Genomic DNA, 20108 nt, shown 5'->3' with positions numbered 1-20108 from the left:
GTTCTTTTGATTGACCAACGCAAATTGAATTAATATATTACAGAGATTAAATTTGCTTGTAATTTCTCCCTTTTGTGTGGTGCAGGCTGTGGAGAGGACGCTTGCTCTGCCTCCTGTCATATGGCAGAGAGAAAGCTTGATCTTTGGCTTTGACCAGTATTATACTGATTATGCAATAATATCCCTCAGAGAAGTCAGGCTGTGTTTCATGTCATTTCATGTCACTTAATTTGGATGTTCTGTTGCTGTCCAGGTGGCATAATCTATCAAACTAGTTTATTAAGAGTTGTCTGAAAAGGAATTTCCTTGCAAAATTTTTCGAGCAAAGGTGTGCATTTCTATGAAATGCCCCCTCCTGATTTGCTTAACCGGGGGTGCCTAGGTTAATAACCAGCAGAAGAACTGAGTATTTGAGGGGAAAATCCACATGTCATCTTGGTACGGAAAAGTAAAAACAGCTGTCTAATGGGAATGGGAGCTTAAAGCTTGGTAATTCTTATTCTTCCAGATGGCAGCCAGGATTACCAGTGGATTTTTTTTTTTTTCCTTTTTGAGGTGGGGAATGTTGTGAGGTTTTTAAGTTACCAGCTTTCATGTACATACAGCAATTGCTGAGTATAGCATTTCTTTCTCCACCGATAGTCCAGAGTTAATGGTGTGTTAGAGTGTGGAGTAGTTTTAAAATTTGTGGCTCGAATGATGCTTATCATGAATTAGGGTTCTTGCAAATGTGTAAAAATATACTTTTACGGTACTATGGTATATTTATGGTTTCTCATGACTATTAAAATATATTTGAACTCATTTGGGACGTGGTACTAAGGAGAGGATTTTTGTATGACACACTTTATACGGAAGTAAACTAGTTTCAGTGTAATGATGATAGATTCTTCTGGCAGATCTTGCTTCAGGTGTTAACCCCAAAATGCATAAATAAGTTGATACTTTTCCCTGAACAAAAGCACCCTTGCAGAAAGCACCCCTGCATTTCTTTTATAAATATTACAGTTGCTCTCACAATACTGAAAAGGCTCTGTAATACTGTATATACTATATTTTTCCATTTCCCCACATTCCCTAATATCCTTTTGGCAATACTGAACTCACTACCTCAGAGCCGGGCATGGAGAATGGGTGGACAAGGACAGGGCCTGACCTTCAGGCACGAGCATTAACAGAGGCCGGGAGGAACTTACCCCAAAAAGTGCTTAGGAGGCCTTCTTTCTGACTGCCCTTCTTTCTCTCAAAATCTTTGGAGGAAACTGATTTTGAGCAACAGTCTGAGTCAAATCCACAAGTGTTTTGAAAGCAAGAGTGATTCTAATTCCTGTTTATCCCGTTCACTGCTGCTCAGCTCAAATAAGACCCCTGCATTCGGAGGGATAGGACTGATGCAAATTTCCTGGCTTTTACTCAAATCTTCTAACAGCTTTTATCAGTGCAGAGCTATAAATTAGTGTGGGTTTGTTTGAAAGTTCACTTCTTGGTGCACAAACCGTTTATGGTTCACAGCTGATGCTGGGAAAAGATGCATGTGTGTGCCTGGCATGTATCTGTGAAAGTGAGGAAGAGGTAGCACACAAGCAGAAATACTGCACTAAGTGTAGAGTTGCCTGAAGCTGCTTGCAAATACATTTGCTTCAGGAAATGGCCCAAATTTGAAATTCTGTGTAGAGGTGGAAGTATTTAATTCCTCCATCCTCTCCTTCCTGGACCTCATACCTCTGCCCTGAGCAGCTCCAGTAATAACTCAACCTGTGGTAACACTTCTCTCTACACAGTTCACCTAACTCCCTTCCTGCAAAGGAAGAGTGGAACCAAGCGTGTCCTCTCAAGCAGCTCCAGCTCCTTCCTCCCTTTAAGGAGAAATTAAGGCCTGTAACAGGCTTGAATGCTTAGGTGTTATTAAGAGTCAGGGTGCTTGTTGCCTCTGTGAGTGACTCATCTGCTGCTAAGGTGAAGAAATCACGTGCTGAGGCAGGTTATAAAACCGCGGATCCACGTGGTTGTTGAGACGTTCTATCAGGCTTAGGAGATTTCAAAACTTATTTCTCTGGCCGGCCGCCTGCCGCGGGATGGACAGGGCATTTGGGAGCAGCGCTCGCGTGGTACCCAGCAGTAATCGGGTAGCAGCCTAAGTACAGGCAGGTGTCAGGAGCCTGTCTGGGTTCACCCTGGCTGCTGGGTGCCAAATTTTCGCTCCAAAGCCATGCAAAGGGCTTAAGCTCTGCAGCTCCTATTATGTTCGGCACTTGGCCGTGCTACTTGGATGTTCCATGGTTATTTTTGTCACGGGCAGCTCAGCCAGAGCTTTATTTCAAAGGTGAATCAACCCCTCTGTCATGGCATGATCAAGGAATTTTTTTTAGTAATGCCATAGCTCAGACATACAGGCAGTGGTGTCCCCAGGGTGTCCCTGCCAATTCCCAGCTAGATAAGCTGCCTTAGCTTCCCCCTTGAGCCCTATGTGGGGACATGCTGCAGGGAACAAGCAGTTCCAATATAGACCAGGCTGCTGGCATGCCCTCCCTCCCCCTTAGTAGATCTGTGCTGCAGCAATCATGGCCTTGCAACAGTACCAGCAGGGTAAATATTTCTGTATTGCTGATTTTAAGATGATTGGTGGTATTCCCCTCTTTTTTTTTTGGCAAAGGTTAGCCCCATTAGATGTGCTGTTCTCCACTTCGTCTCCTCCTCCCATCTGTTCTGTCTCTGTTCAGCGGAAGCCCAGGAGCTGCAGCTCCTGCTTGGGCTGCGGCCTCGATGTTTTCTCCTCTTTGGGAGACGGAGCTCTGTGCACTCGAACACCCGCGCGAGCCCTGTGGTAACAGCTGCTTCCCTGGCCTGTTTACGCCCAGCAGGGCATCCACCAGCTCCTGCCTTAAGTGAAGTTGATTCCCAGGCCTCAGTGAGGAGCAGAGAGAACGCAAGGAGGCCCTGCTTGAGCAACCAGAGTCTCACAGCAATAGGCAGGAGAAGCAAGCTTTGTCTCAGATCCCCAAAACACAGTGCCCACAACAGATAAAGAACAGTGCCAGAGCAGTAAAGATAAGGCATACAGAATTTATAGGTGACAGCTACACAATACACATGATTATCTAGACAATAAACTGTAAAAGAAAGTAAATGTTTATACTGAAAAATGTTACCTTGGAACTGTTAATTAGCCGTTTTATTAGAGAGGAAATTAGTTTTACCAAAGTCCACAGACCTGTTTTATTTCCCTGACATGTAAAGACCATTTTGTCCTATCTGTAGATGTAAACATGGTGCGAGTGCTGTGCGGAGAGGAGCATCATCTTTATGAAAAGCTATCTTAATGTTAATTCACATAAAGTTATCCATGTGAGGCAAGTAAATATTTATTATGAGTAGTTATTTTGCTGCTCTGCCATGTATGAAGCAAGTTGGTTTGCCAGTGAACCTGGCTTGTTTTTCTTTGGTAATTCAAAATCCTAGCTCATATCTCACTTCTGTTTCTGTCTCTTATTTCTGACACCTGCTGGTCTTCTAATTTCCTATTTCATATTACCTTGGAATAAGTAGATCTCTATTAGAAATCTAATGTTCCTAAATTTCATTCTATTTCTTGCAGCTTTAACTTACACTGAGTCAAGCTTTTTTAATGTTTTACTGTGAAGTAGTTTGCAACCAACTGAATGAGACTGCCAGCTAGGTAACAGCCCTCCTTCTGTCATGTCATGGGACAGGGACAAGGTCTTTCTGCTCCGTGGTGAAAGGGAAGGTGCCCCTGGCATGAGCACCTGTGAGAAGCGGCATAAGCATCCACGTCTGATTGTATGGAATTATGTGCCCCCTATATAGGGGCATATACATATATAAAAATATGTATATATATAATGTGACCACATTACCCTTGCTAGAGATTGAGGCCCAGGCTCTGGTCTCACCGCTCCTGGAGCGCTGCTGAAATCCATGTATTCTCACAGTAGTTTGAATGGAGGAGACAGAGAACAAGTGATTAATGTGGTTAAAAAAGTCATGCTACAAATACATTTTCTATATGCAGCTGTGCTAGGCATGGTATTTTAGCCAGTGATGCAGGAACAACCATGTTATGTAGAATGCCCACAGCTGTAGGTCCAAGTCTTTTCCTCCAATAAGAAGCCTTTTAAATGTTTCTAGTTGTTCATAATTTTAGTTAATATTAATTAATTTATTTTAGTTAATAATAATTCACAGGCAGTTGTTTATTTGAAATCACATACTTTGGATACTGATTTTTTTCCCATATTTATTTCCTGTTAGGCAATAATTTCCCTGGGAAATTTTGCTTTTGGCAGATAGCAGACTTGACTAGAAGTTTGGATGTTGATAGTACTGCAATATGGTTCCAGAAGAGTATTTTTCCCTGCTTGCCACAGGGGAGAATGACACTAGTTTGTATTTGTTCAGCAGAATATAAATATATTTGTTTAGCAGAATATAAATATAGGGTTATAGTGCTAAGGAAAATAGTCCTTATTCAGGAAATCTACTTGGCTGTCACATATATAAGTGCATCTTGGAGAGTGTATCTGCATGATAAAAGCATTCCAGATTGCTGCACCTTAACAAATAGTGTGTGGATTATCCTGCAGTATAATGCAGTGTCCTTTTAACTTTTTTTATAGTATTTTACAGTAAATGTCTTAAGCTGCAGTGCAACCTGTTTTCCCCCAGAGATGCTTATTTCCACTATCCTTTTCCTTGTTTGAGGAAGCAGTGGTAAAAAAAAAAATACAGAGGAAGGAGATTTGTTCTCCTATTTTGCTTTTAGAAGGTTCTGTTTGGATCAGTAGGCAAATATATGTAAATGAAGATAAGGGATTTCTTCAGTGCTAGCACTTAATGGTGCTTTTCCCCCTTACCACTTCAGAAGGGAGGGCATTGTTAAACTCACAAAATATTTTATTTTTATTTTTCTGTGTGGTTTGCATTCATATAGCAATGCTGTTTCCTCAGGCTGTTTTTTAAGGCCACAATGAGTTTACAGTGTAGATGCAGTCAGCAAACTCTGCTCTCATCCCCGCTTTGCACAGCCTTGATGTCCATGGGGTTTTGTCCCAACCCAGATGCACTTTCTTGAAGCTAGTTCTGCCAAAGCCTGGTGTGCTGGAGATCTCCAGGCACTAAAGTACGCTCCAAACCTTTGAAGGATATTCTGCAATTCAGAGGGTGATTGAGTATCACTGTGCAGTTGTGCTTATGGATTTGTGTGTTTCATTTGCTAAGTGAGAGCAGAGGATGACCGGGATAGAACATTTTTCTAGGAGTAGGAAATCACATTCAGAAATATCTGAACAAAAATTTGTATGTAGTTTTCATACATTCATAAAGGAAAGGCTTGGAAAAAAAGCTGCATCTTTATTTTGGGAAAGCTCTGTTCAACATACTAAGTGTTGATTCTAGTGAGACTTTAACAGTAAGACCAGGACTTTTGGAGCCTAATGAAAAGCAGTGCAAGCATTGCAGTAAGTCACTCTTGTTAAACTTTTGTTTTATGATAAATGTTTTATAGACCATTAACTATAATAGTTTTCAAATATTAGCTTGGAAGGTTTACGGCGTTTATATAAGGCAGATGAGATTTATGTGTAAAATTTTAAACCCAACCCGCTGCCAATGTTTGCATTCAAAAATAATACCTTCTGTGGTAGTGGGTACTACTATGATGACAGAGAGCTCAATATCTTCATCTTTGCGTAGAGTCACTGCTCCAGTCTGAGTCAAGCTAGACATACTGGTCATGGAGATGTGCATAATACAAGTGAGAATGGACAAGGTATTTTTGCGCTTATATGAATCTCAAGGATTGAAGAGATTGCAGATAATTCAGATCTCACCTCAGCCAAAATTTTCAATTGGGTTTGGTGATTGCAGGTAGCTCAGATTTAAGACCCTCTGAAAAATGTAATCTTCGAATGGTCATAGTGCAATACTTGCTGAAAATTAGGCTATGTGTTTTGAGTTTGATAACTAAATTCATCAGCCATGTGTTGAATTCTTGGTCTCTATGTTCACGTTTATTGTTTTCAAAATTATACTGGGGATTGAGAAAATAAGATAATTGAAATAAAAATGAATCAACATAAATGTCATATCCTATTCTTTAGGCTATTTTTGGCATTTCTGAACCTATCAGACTTGAATAGCAGGAAGATGATCATACAGTCGTCTGTGTCCTCCACAGTATGTCGTGGTTCAGCTCACAGAACGTTTTGGAGTTTATCTTGGTGTCAGTCTATATGTACATCCATTTGCTGAAACCAACACGTAGTCCTAAATCATCATTTCACAACTTCAACAGAATGGATTTCAGTGACTGAAATAATTTTCACCCTTCAACTTCCCAGGCTCCTGCCTGAGGCACTGGAGATCTCTATTCCTGCCTGTTTTGTCACCCTGTGAGCTCTTTATCTCTTACCTTTCTCCAGTCCCGCGATGGACTGAGTTGCTGTCTTTGTCTCCACCATCTGGAATCCCTTTTTCACGGTCTGTGTGGAACACAGGTCCTTTAAATGAACTCTGCAAAACTTTCCTGTCTGAGAAAATCCTTGGCATTGCTTTAATCTTTTTGAAGTGATTTGCAAAACTGGAGCCATATAAAAAAAATTCAGTTCAAAACCTAATAAAAGGTTACAACTATTGATTTTTTTTTTTTCAAAGGCAAGGCTTACTTATAGCCAGGGATATTATTTCTGCATGAATTTTATCCCCATGCTGATCACTTCAAAGTGTATTTAGAGGAGAGGATAATAAAAATAAGGCACCAAAGAATATGAAACTCAGTAATCACTGAGTGTCTATGGCATGGGAAGGATGATAATAACACCCGAGAACCAGTTCTCTGCTCTTTGGAGAGAAAAGAAGCTATGATGTGGCAGTCTATGATGTACCAGTTTGAAAGATACTTTCTTATTTGATCATATATTTTCTACAGAGACATACATGTTTTTCACTCTGCCATTTATAGGTTCTGTAGAAAATAAAAATATATCTGTTTTTTCTCTTTCAGCAATTAATGAATTTCCTCAAGATATATTTACAAATAAAGAACGGCAGCAAGGAGGAGTTCTACTTCATATCTTGGCTGTAAGTTTTCCTCTACCATACTTCGTTTTTATTTTTTGTTCATTGACTGTAAGGGGTTACTCATCTTAGTGCCTTTACTAAATAGATCTGTGACTGTATAAACATGTTTCTAATAGTTTGATTTCATATTTCTGCTATGTCCGTATGGGTGCAAATGCTCAAAAGGTAACATTTTTTTTAAAAATGATCTTGTTAGTCTGGATTTGAAATGCTTATGCATTCATCATCCTGGAGATAAAATCTTGTCCCTGTGGATACCAAAAGGATTTCTGTCACTGATTTGTATGTATTTGCATTTCAACATGTATATATGGGCTTTGGGATTCCTTTGTGGATGACAGCATGCTCTTTTGATGCTTTTTCATCTGGATTGCACCTCTATGCCAAAGAAGCAATTGTAATTAAAAAAAAAAAAAACACCCTGAAGAAATACAGAAAATGTCATGTGGAGTTTTACATTTTATAGTAGAAAAAGTAAAATAATTAAGGCCTGCAGGCTCGTTTTCCATTCCCAGCTCTGGGAAAGTAAAGTAGAAAGGAGTTTTGTTTGGCTGAGAACAGCAGGATTAGTAAAGCCAACTACACAAGCACAGAACATAAAGGCCCGTAAAATAGTGGGTTTTCACATGTGTACATGAAACCGCCATCATCCCTCAGAGGTTTGCTGCAGTGAGCTGAGGTCAGGGACGCTGATTTCCAGGTGTGATTATTTCTTGTGTATTCTTAATCAATGTGGTGCTGCTTTCTGCTTAACTACATGGTCCAATAACTAACTGATGATCATTTCAGTAAGACCCTGCCTGTTACTTTATTATATTTGAATCCTATTATGGCCCCCTATTCAGTCTATTCAGTCTGTGACCTATTCAACTGTGGTAAATTTAGACTTAGTCTAACATATGATCTCTTTTTGTGCCCTCAACTGATCAGCAGAGGAACTTTTTTATTTTTTATGGAATGGATGAAAAGTGAAGCCATGTATTCTCTGTTCATTATACTATTAGAAAAAATCTAGTGTTGCTTTCTTTCCTCTTTCTATGTAGAGGAAATATCTGAAGTATCCTGGCTTTATTTTCTTTACAGGCTCTCTACATGTTCTACGCTTTGGCTATAGTATGTGATGACTTCTTTGTTCCATCCTTAGAGAAAATTTGTGAGGTATGTTGAATAACTTTAAAAGTTCGCCTTTAAAAATTCATCTTTAAAAACTGCTTAGAATATATTATAATACTTTGCATTTTATGCCATCATTGTTTGGAATTCTTTCCTGTGAATTTGGTGATTCCAGCCCTTTTCAAATGGATTAGGTTTTCCATCAAAACACTCCCCTGTGTTGTGAGCACATTGGTTCTCTTGATGACACTCTAGGTTCAAAAAAAAAAAAAAAGATTTAATGAGAACATTTGCCAAATCCACTTTTAGATACCTGAAGTGCATAGGTAGAATGGCTATGACATACGGATGAATTGGGTTTATTATTGCACTTCTATCTTGTAAACTTGGAGGAAAAAAAAAGTGGCATATATAGAAAAATTAATATGTTGACTTTTTAAGTTTTATTGCCTATCTATATTTATCAGCAATAAGTTTATGCAGTCCTAGAAAAAGTGAGATGGGTGGGAAAAATGTGTATCTTGACTTGATTCAGAATGAGAATACATTTACATATCCCAAAATGCAGTGAGATGGCAAAACTGTTTCCCTGTCTGATGTGCTCACTATTGACTTCCATCAGTCATAGCTGATGTCAGTGAGGGTTTTAAAACTGATTGTAGTATAGCACAGAGAAGCAGTACAAACTATATTTGAAATCCCACATAGAGACAATAAAACATCAATACTTGGAAAGGAAATTGTTAGCATTATAACTAAAGTTATGGAATATTTTATGTACAAAACCCTCTTAAATCAACTCTTGTGACATTTCATGACCGTTTGTAATACTGTAGGCTTTTGCTATTCAAAATGAATGTAATTCCTTTACATAATTTCTAAGAAGAATTTGCAAAATTACATGCAGATTCTGCTTTAGTTGATCAGGAAAGGGAATTCATTATTGGCATATAAATCCTATAATGGAGAGTGCTTTGGTTAAATACAGGCGGATACTACATACCAAACTAGAATTTGATTCTCTCTTTATGACAAAGTAGAAATCACATTTCCCTCATTTTTGAGCAAAACTGCTTATCTGAAAAACTTTTTAGATAGGTAAAAAAAAAAAAAAGGGGGGGGGGGTTTGTTTTTCCGTGAACATATGTGGAGAATTCCTATTAACGTTATTAAGAGCTATGTACTTATCAAGAGGAAGACAAATGAGAGAATATAGGAGGCAGTGAGTATCAGCTAAATTTTCCATAAGGATATTTTCTCTTCCTTTACAGATGTTCTATTTTATGCATGCACTTTATACACTGTATTTAAGTTTTACCAAAATACTGCTGTTGATCTTTGAAAAAATCTTTGCCTCTTGTCTTGTGTTCTGTTGAACATTAAGTCAGCTTAGAAGAATTCAGTTCATTAGCACACTTAATGTTTTTAACCTCTTCAGCACTGCAACTGGTAGTAAATCACATGGTAGAGCAGGGGCTTTTATTTCAGTTTTGTCAAGGTCTCTAGGATGCCTGTTTTCATCAGCCAAAAATGTTGTGTATTGCTTGACAAATACTCTATTTTTGCTATCAATCAATTTTCTGCCCTTGAAAGAGAGATGAGATACTAATGATGAGTCTAGAGGCTCTCAAAAGGAAAAGAAAATCCTCCATAAAACCTTCATTATGGTTCAAGGGAAAGCTCCTCAGGCGATACTAGATGGATGCAGCCCACTTGTGGAGCTACACTTGCTTGTGCTGGCCCGAGCACTCTCGGGCACCTGTATCCTACTAGAGCTCAAGAGGCCTGGTAATAAAAATAGATCCGACTATAGTGCACAGGCCTCTCTGTGTCTGATTGCTCACACTTTGTGTGTATCAGTGGACTCACCGTCGACTTATAGTGAGGTCAGAATCAGGCCTGCTGTTTATAAAATATATCCACAGAGGTTATATTTTCCTCCTATTGATTTTTACTGTGAAATTTTAGAAGCTTCAAGAATAGTAAGTCCTATGATTGCATTTAGAGTTGCAGAAGTGAAATTGTGAAAATGATTCAAGATGAGTTTGCAAGCTTTTAGGGTTGGCAAGAATGTCTTTCTCTAATCAGATCCATCTAAACTACAGTCAGCTAATCATGTACATATAAATAAATAATACTATCTAACATCTCACTGAATTAGGGTATAGATATCTTATTTGCCTTCTTAAAATTCTATATATTTATTTCTATATCATAGAGACTGTTCAGCCTTTCATAGCATGGTGGGCAGCAAATGTTTTTTTGAATGAAGGGCTTCTATGTTTGCAGTGATAGAACTGTGTTGTGTAAATTAGAGTAGCAGTGCTGAAATAATCAACAGATTTTTCTTTTCCCCCCCCAGAAACTACATCTGAGTGAAGATGTTGCTGGAGCCACGTTCATGGCTGCAGGAAGCTCTACTCCAGAGTTGTTTGCATCTGTTATAGGTATGGAGCCCACACACTGGCTTTTATGAGACCTGCTGTTAAAAAATCAGCAGCAGATCGAGCAGAGGTATCCAAAAGTACTACCTTTCCTTTGTCAATTTATAATCAGCAATTATAGCTGTCAGCCAGTCTGTGGTTCATGGTATAATTAACTACTCAAAACACCCCATGAAACAGTGAGTCTCCTCTGAAAACACAGAGAGAAACGGCTGGTTCTCAACATAGGAAGTGAAAGCGGAGTTTTATTGCAGTCCTCTGAGAGAGAGAATTAGAAGCATCTGATGATGCCTCTGCCTTCTTTTTCACAAATAAAGGGAATTAATTTTGTAAAGGAAGTAGGAGAACAGGAAACACGAGAAAAGAACAAATTAAATAATGTACAGATAAGCTAGAGCTGCTAAAGTCAGAAAGATATGATGAAGTTCTTTGTAGATTAGTTAAAGAATTACTTGAATGAATCCATGAACTACTAAAGATTATTGGCACAGAAAGAATATCTAAGTGGCAAATGTACTGCCAGGAAAGAAGGACACAGGAATTCCCTGAGAGGATTCTGCACAAATTACACTGATAGGGAAGTGGAAAGTAGCAGATTTGAAATGTGTGTCTTCAGTAAAGCTTAGGTAGGTTTATGATACTATTCTGACTGACAGTTTTTCAGACTTTTGGGAGGATAAATAAAATGGAGAAGGATCTTAATCAATTTAAGATGAAAAGTTGCAGTTTAATAAGAGTCAATGCAAAGAGCAAGCATAAAACAAAGTAGATATATAGAGGGAAGAATGGTTAGAGATCTGTAGATCAAAAAGAGCCATAATGCATTTTAAAAGAAGTGGGAGTCAAACAGAAATGGATGGTGGGATGTTGCAAGTAGCTCTCATTCTGGCACATATTAACTGCAGTATTTTGAGTAAAGCGTGGGATTTTCAAATTATCCTCTTTGTTGTGTTAGGCCTTATTTGGGATATTATATCCAATTTTGGTACTGTACTTCAAAAGAGTTGCAGACAAATTAGAGCAAATGCAGAGAAGAAAGAAAGGGTAAGAGGCTCAGAACTATCTATAAGGAAAGCTTGAAGAAAGTGAATGGAAATCTTTAAAGCTTCCTTTACTGGAATATTTAAAGTACAAGGAGAGACAGCCCTGTAGTATCATCTAGGTATATCTGGTCCTACTTCAGTGGTGAAAGTTATATTAGATAATTCTTGGAACCTTTGACTTTATTTTCAGATATGTCTTTTGTTTTTCTGACATGCTTTTGATGTCAATAAGTATGTGGTGCATGTGTGGGTTCAGAACTAAGGGAAAGGGCTAAGATGGTCCTAGAACTGCATAAATCCAAAGCCTGATCCTTTATTGGCATCAGAAGGCACACACTACGACACCCACATAGCGGCTATTTTTTTGAGGGAAGAATCTCTTACTACTGAGCGAGCTAAAAAAAGAGCACAGAAAATATTAAACGCCTGGAAGAAAGGTTTGTGTGCATGGAGTTATATTCCATGTTCTTAATGGGGTAGGATTGTTTTATGTTTACTGTAATGGATTACTACACCAGTAACAGCTAAGCTGTCAAATACAGGACTTACTATTTTAGAAAATGTATCCACTTAAAAAAAGCATATATATGTAGAGATGTTAAGCCAAATATGTGGAGCCATTAGTTAGCCTAAAAGCACAAAATACTCCATAGAGAAGTGAGCATTTATTATGAAACGTTTTGAATAAACTTTCAAGTAGTCTTTGTTACTGTTGCTACTGTAATCTGACAGCCTAAAATGAAATCACAGAGATAATAATGTGTACTTTGCTCCCTCTGCAGGTGTATTTATCACTCATGGAGATGTAGGAGTAGGAACCATTGTTGGTTCAGCAGTTTTCAACATTCTCTGCATCATTGGTGTCTGTGGAATATTTGCAGGACAGGTTAGTAAGTTACCTATTTTATAGAGTTCAATTGCTTCTGTTAATGGGTTTTGCCTGAGCAAATGTATATAAAAGATGGAGCACTACTGAAAAACAAACAATAAAAAGCGTTGACATGGAGGTAGTGCCCATGTAGAAAAGAATTTGCAAAAGCTTTTCAAATAGCAAATGTTTCCCCAAAGTTTAACTCTTAATTTCAGCACTTGGAACATATACTATCCAGAAGAAAATGATTCCTCTTCATACAAGAGTATGCCCATAGTCAAATAGCCACATCGCCTAATCCTTTCTGGTCCCAATGGTGATCATTCTGGTCCCAATGGTGATCATTCGAGGACTCAAGCATAAGATTTGCTTCATTTCCTTCATAGGAGGTTAGATTATATATCATATTTTTTCACATATGCTGATAATTCCCACAACGAAGTGGGAATTGTGCTGGCACTGGCTTTTGTGGCACTGCAGTGAATTGTACTTTGTAATTGAAATTATGGCCCATTAAAATTGCATTAGCAAGACATGTCTTTCATTAATGAAAGTTTCTAGATTATTTTTTATTAAACTTTATTACAGATTAATTGTCTGACAGAATGATACTTCTTCTTGGTTCTAGACTGACAGACTGTCTTCTTCTTTCCCCAGGACAGCTATTTATTCCAGAATCACTGCTGATAATGATTCTGCTCACACATCTAAGTGGCTACAAAATGGAGGCCTTTGTTTTAGAATCTTTCTTTTCTTTGTTGTCTAAAAATAGGGTTTTTTTGTTTGCTTTTTTTCAGGTGGTTAATCTCACCTGGTGGGCTGTGTTCAGGGACTCTATGTACTACACATTATCTGTGATCATACTTATAGTTGTAAGTAGTTCCCTTGCCAATCGATGTGTTTTGTTGCTTGACTCCATGTTTTCAGTCTGCTAACAGACTGATTTCCATTAATAAACAACTTACTTTCATAACTAGTTCTGGTGACATCCAGAAGTGAGTGCTCAGCAAGATGACTCCACAACCTGCTCCACAAGTGAAAGCTTTGTGTAGTGCCACGCAGTATGGCTATCATATTATACCTACAGCCTGCAACATTCTGCAGACTAACAGGCTGGTGGTATACCACAGGAAAAATTTCTTAACAGTGAGGGTGACAGAGCACTAGAACAGGCTGCCCAGAGAGGTTGTGGAGTCTCCTTCTCTGGAGATCTTCAAAACCCGCTTGGACGCAGTCCTGTGCCACGTGCTCTAGGTGCCCCTGCGTGTGCAGGGCGTTGGACTAGATGATCTCTAGAGGTCCCTTCCAACCTTAACCATTCTATGATTCTATTATACAGTGCAGTCAAAACAGTTTTGACACAAGGGGGACTGCTCGTGGCAGAAAGTTTTTGAGTTGTGCCTCCATTTTAAATAGGGAAGATATCTATTTCTTGCTCCTACACATTAGTTTTATTATACAGATTCTTGTCAACCTGCCCATGTGGGTAAATTTTAATAAATAAATCACAATAGATTAACAGAGCATGTTCTGTTCATGTACAGCAGTGTAGTAGTTCCTGTAAATATGCACATTGTGACTGGGAGAGGGCAGAGTGTGCTTAGTTTGGTTTGTAACAGGTGTGAAAGACTAGCTGACCATTCAATTCCATGTGTTACATAGGATGGAGTAAGTTATGTATAATCAGCTGGCCTAAGAGCAGAGGTGAAACATCCGCCCGTTCTGCTAAAACTAGATTAGCTATGAAAGGATTCAGTGCTTTATGTCTTAAGTCCCTCCTAAATACATGCAATTTCACTATCTTTTAGAGTTGCACAGTATGCCTGCGTGTGTGTGGGTGTGCACGTCTATCTGTCTTTCACACAATCACACTGTTTCAGTAAATAATATTGATAAAATCACTGAGAAGGATCTGGGCCTTGTGTGCAAGATTCGTGCTTTGGCGCTATAAAGGGCACAGTCCAAACAGTGGTAGTTGTGAGTTAGAGTGGGTCAAAAGGGGGCTCCAGTAGTTTCTGGTTAGATATGACAGATATTCAGTAAATTTGACCATTTTTCAAATTAGAAGATAGATATCAAAAACTGTTAATTTATGATTTCTTTTTTTTTTCCCTTATAGTTCATATATGATGAGAAAATAGTATGGTAAGTTATTTAAGTTGTTCCCTGCAACCCTATATTTGCCCTGAGAGATCAGTAAATAGAGTTAGTGTAAGTAGATTTTGTCGTTGTACCCTTTGAATAAGAGCTGGAATTGACATGTAGGAAATATTGTTTGTTTGCTTTAGTTATATATATATTTTATGATGGACAGGGAAAACTAAAATAAAAATTAATTAACAAAGTACATAAGCTCGAAAGGCTCTCACGTGTGCAAAAAAGGTAACACGTTCTGCTGTTCTTGCTCTAGTTGAGAACAATGTATGGGGTGCTGGGTTTCCTAGAGAGTGGTCTCTCTGGGAAAGCTGGGATCCTAGTTGTATGTCATATGGATCCTCCAAAAGAGCCCCCTCGGAGTGCCTGCCCTGTGGCTCAGCACTGAGCTGCCAGGATGCCTCAGAGGGCAGCCCTGGCTTCAGTCTGTGGAGCAAATTGCTGGGCTACGTGTATTACATGTGATTGCATGTTTATTGGAACTTGAAAGTCTTTGCTTCCCCTTTCTGCTGAGACCCCCATATAATCTTAAATAATGTGAATCATTTGTGCACGAATGTGAATTGGACCAGATGTTTAGTGCACATTCTTACTGAAAACTTGTAAAGGATAGAGCTGTTGGAATGCCCGTTTAACACTTTTCCTTTTGTCTCTTTGAGGTGGGAAAGCCTTGTACTCATCATTATGTATTCATTCTACATACTCACCATGAAGTAAGTGCTCTTCCCCTTTCCATGCCCTTTAGCTGTTAATTGGCTATCCTGTTTTTGGTGTGATTTTGTCCTTGGTCCTGCCTGAGGACAATGCAGCCAGTCTTGTTGCTGTTCAGGATTCCTTGCATTTTCATGCATAATCAATTTTGCTCTAGGTATGTGCTCAGTCAAGAGCAAATCTTCGGATTACCTTCAGGGGTAAAGTAGGTTTCAGAGATAATTGAGAGCAAATGCTGTTGTACAAATATACGTTAAAAAGTCCACTGCATTCTCTGATGTTTAAGCTCACAGCCTGTCAGCTATGGAGCATCAACTGCCTATGCACATGCTCATGGGGTGGTAAAATGCGTTTTATTTCTCTGTCTCTGAGGGGCAAGCTGCTGTGTATTTTCTAAGTTTATGCTTAAACTTAGCTGATGGTGACTTCCTCCTCTGGCCATATCTTGATACCATAGTTGCATTACAACATTCTAGTGAGGAGAGAAGTGCTAAGCGATGAATACTTTTGGGGGACTTCAGCCTTCTTTTTTCTCCTACATCAGGCTTAGCAGAGCTCATTGACAGCACTGCGAGGTTGCACCCTATGGCTAAATAGTGCATCTTTTCACTAGAAGAGAAGGATCCATACGGTCAGAAATGTAAAAAAGCACCCAGTATGGGGAACAGAGAGAATAGCAGTTTTGTATCTTGTTCTGGTATTTTTTTTTGATATAACTCTTTATATAGATTTGTGGTAAATTTCTTAGGTGTATATTCTTTCAAGAAACAGAACAAAGATAAATCTTTGGTTCCAAGAGAACCTCACAGATAATGTGGAACTTTCCAAAATAGGCACTACAGGATGGCAACAGCTTGTCTCAAGGACTCTGTGTGTGTTGTGTGCTTTGTAGTCAATTTTCTTTAGCACAGTGGGAAAGCCTGCAAGACTTCACATTCCTACATGCAGTATTTCCTCCAGAACTCAATGTTCTTCACAGAATATATTAAAATAATATCTTTTTGTAGTAGTGTTTGTCTTGCCATTGATTTTCTTCTTTGTCTTAACTTATTAGCTGTCAGAGAACATATATCCAGACTGTGCTAGTCTGCATAAATTGTTCTCAGAGGTCTGAGAATTTGAAAGGCAAATGCAATATACTTCAGCCTTTTCAGACCTTCCCTTTGTACTTTCAGGTACAATGTGAGGATACAAAATTTCTTCACCATCAACAGCAAGAATGTTGGAAATGGGGACACAGTCAACAATGAACTGGAAGATGGTAATAAATATTATGCCCCTAGTTGTGATGACCCATCCATTCCATTGCTATGGAAAGGTAAGGCTGAGCAGACAGGACTTTGAAAGAGTAGTTCACAATATCCTTTTTCTTTTCTTTAGTGCTGGTGAAAATGTTGTCACTATTCAGTCTTAAAGAGAAATTTATATTCAATTAACTCCAAAATTCAGCAGTAAAGCCACTGAAAAAAAATAATAAAAACAAACAAACACAAAAGAAAACCAACCTGCTTTGTAAATCAGCAGTTTTGCTTCCTTTTTCTTTGATGTTCAGTGAGGAGCTACAACACTGTGAAAGAAATATTTTTCTTTTGCCAGGAAGAAGGTAATCTTCACTTCCAAAAACTGATTATGCCTGATATAGAAACCAAGATGTGAATGTTGAGAGAAAGACATAGGCATCAGTGAGCAAGGGGGAGTCACGTGTTGAGTTCGGATCCTGGGAAGCTTGCCCTTCACATTTCTGAATTTCTGAGTATACGTTTCTAGATACATGCAGGAAGTCAGGAAGTGTGGGTTCTTTGCAGTCTGAGCCTCTCTCATAAAGGCAAAGAAGTTGACACCCAGCTTCAGGTTCAATATAAGCAAGCATACCTTTTTTTTTTTTTTTTTTGTAAGCTTCCTTTTATCTCAGTCTTATCCCCCTTCTTATCTTTGATACCTTCAGAGTTTACTGTAGGTTTATATAATGACAGCACACTGATACTCATGTGTTGGGTGTAATGTTTAGACAATATTTTAATATTGATATTAAAATACTTCTCCTAAAACATCATAGTATAAATAGGATGCCTTTGAAATATTTTCATCTGTTTTTACAATTAGCATTGACTATCATATAGTACAGGGGTGCATTGCATTTGTATGAGATTTAGAGAGTATTTCTTAGGGAAGTTGTTACTGGTCTATTCCAGTGGTGCACAGGAAATGGATAATAGAAAACAAATACAGGTGGCTTTTACTTTTGAGTCCTTGGTGCAGTTCTGATGTCATCTCCATTCTTATACTTGTAGGTCATATACTCTTAAGATTCATTCTTTCTAGATTCATCTTAAGATTCCTCTTAAGTTTAATGTTAAGATGCAACCTTCATCCTCTCTAGCTACTGTGTGATGGAGGGGTGATAGCACAGAGTGTTTGCCTGTCCACCTTCTGTTCATCTTCTCAGGAAACCTAAAGATTATTTAAAGCATGTGAACAATATGCAGAATTTTCAGCAAAAGCAGCAGAAAGATAATGCAAGCTGGGACTCACAAGAATGGTATCTCCACTAGGCACTATCCGCAGCAAACTTCATCTCAGTTTGCCTTAGGATTGCCATGAGACTGCAGCTTCAGTCAGATTCTTCTTTGTTGGTGGATGCTGGACTTCACAAGCTGAACTCTGAGGCATCTTTTAGGAACAGAAGCACTGCTAGCAGCAGCGAGACAACTACAGCTTGCCTCTGCCTAACCTGAAACCAGCAGTTAGCAAGTTCCAGCATCCAGTGAATTCCCTCCCTTGGGTTTGCCATGCTGCAGGTATAACCTTAATATGGTTCTCCACAGAGGCAAAGCTTTTCCTCAAGAAGAGCTGCTTTGGGTGAGGAGCTTTCTTTCCACTGAAGATGGTTAATCTGTTGCTTAAGGTGTAGATAACTACACCTTAAGCACCTCACACACTACACAACTCTCTTTGATCTTCTTAAGTTTTATTACTTTCAAGGATTTCCAATGGTAAAACATAAAAGTTTCCAATACTGGAATTTCGGAGGGTCATAGCAGAACTTTTCTCCATGAGATAGTTTCAGTGAATATACAGTGAAGGCAAAAGATTTTACTTTTTTGAATATTGCTTATAATTAAAAATATATATATTTCTATTTTTTAATAAACAACCACTGTGGCTCATTGCCCTTGGCTTTTATTGTATTGACCCAAATTACTCACAGGGGAGAGAACTCTAGTCAAAAGTGGGTTTCTGAATAGAATGTGATGTAAATGTGTGGAGGCCTGATTCAGATTCATAAATAAAGTCATTAAGAAGCTTTTTATTGTAAGATAAAAGAAGATAAAGAAGCAATTTGGAGACTTCACTGAGAAATTCACCTGAGAGCAACTAACCAGATGAGACTGTCAAACCAAGGATATCTCGCATTTTGTTCCTTACAAGGATGGCTGTCAAACATTACATTTTCCTTGTCTAACTAAAACAAATGTCAGGCTGCCATGGTCCCCTTATATAAGGCTTCTGGTTTTCTTAGGCTAGCCTGTCTGGTTCTATGTTCCTTCACGGGAAAAGCTGCTTCACTTTAGCTGCAAGAGTCATCAGAATGGCTGTGTGCCTCATTTGCATCATCAGCTGCACTGCTCAGCAAGGTTAATTTGTTTTAGATGTCAGAGGTGGGAGGATAATTGCTCCTTTATGTTTACTAAATAGAAAATTACTACTAGGTCTATTTTCCATTAGAGATTAGGCTGCGAGGGAAAACTATTAAGGATGATTCTTTTGGAGTGGTACATATCTCTGAGAAACCAAAGAGCTGTTTATGACACCTTGGGTAACCCCAGTGTGCTCACTGAAAAAAATATTTTAGTGAAACAAAACAAGATGTTTGAATGCAAGAGAGTAAAAGATACAGCAGCATTGTGGTGATTTACACTTTCGGTAGGTTTTTCCTGCTGAATGATGTTGAAAGGATCTTTTTCTCCAACTTCAAAGCAAATATATTAAGACTTGCTTGAGATAGCAAAGCCTTATTCGAGGGATGATGTGATTTACATACTTGCATGGATCCGGACGTCTTCCTGAAAATGAAAAATATTTCATCACTTTTAACAGTGTAAACAATAGCTGTATAGACTTCTGTATGTTTAGGACAGGTCCATTTTAATTCCTTTGTTTTAGTTGAATGTTTCCTTAGATTTCCTTTGCTTCCTGATGGGAACCATGCACTAATAATTATCTTTTACCTCTACCTCCTAAATTCTCTTCTTCTTCTTAATGTAAGTAAGTTACTGCAAAAGGTGGGCGGGAGGGTAAGGCCAAGCTAAGCAAAGCAGTAACACAAGGCACAAAGAATTCTGTTGTTTTGTTTCCTTACATGTAATTACATGTAATAATATTTATAACAGTCATATGTATATCTCCTGCTCTGCTTTCTAACACTACATGGATACGTCCCTGTCTGCTGAGCCTTGCTCTGCTTGCTGTGTGTAGTCTGTAGCGCTTGTGAGAATATCGGTATGCTGTTCAATTTTGGAAGTCCTTGCTTGTATTTATGTTGATTCCCAATATGATTTTGTCTCGCTGTTTGTTTTCTTAGCATGATAGAAAAAAAAACAAACCTCAAAACTCTCACCTTGGTACAAGTTCCTTCATAGTAGCAAAGGCTTATTTGTAACACACATTTGTTTTGGA

At 38.5% G+C, this 20108-nt stretch overlaps 1 protein-coding gene across 1 annotated transcript in view; it reads left to right on the top strand.

Moving 5' to 3' along the window:
* The window catches only part of SLC24A4 (solute carrier family 24 member 4), an 85000-nt gene that overhangs the window by 44884 nt on the left and 20008 nt on the right, over positions 1-20108 (top strand). The window contains exons 3-10 of the mRNA XM_088539703.1: positions 7019-7095; positions 8179-8253; positions 10571-10655; positions 12478-12581; positions 13364-13438; positions 14686-14711; positions 15380-15433; positions 16607-16692. Of these exons, the coding sequence (XP_088395829.1) occupies positions 7019-7095; positions 8179-8253; positions 10571-10655; positions 12478-12581; positions 13364-13438; positions 14686-14711; positions 15380-15433; positions 16607-16692 (582 nt within the window). The remainder of the gene's footprint in view (positions 1-7018; positions 7096-8178; positions 8254-10570; positions 10656-12477; positions 12582-13363; positions 13439-14685; positions 14712-15379; positions 15434-16606; positions 16693-20108) is intronic.

The sequence above is a fragment of the Tinamus guttatus genome, unplaced genomic scaffold (assembly GCF_059628265.1).
Source record: "Tinamus guttatus ecotype Peru unplaced genomic scaffold, ASM5962826v1 Tinamus_guttatus_pri_ptg000048l, whole genome shotgun sequence".
In the NCBI taxonomy this organism is placed as follows: Eukaryota; Metazoa; Chordata; class Aves; order Tinamiformes; family Tinamidae; genus Tinamus; species Tinamus guttatus.
This window is presented reverse-complemented; position numbering and strand designations above follow the sequence as displayed.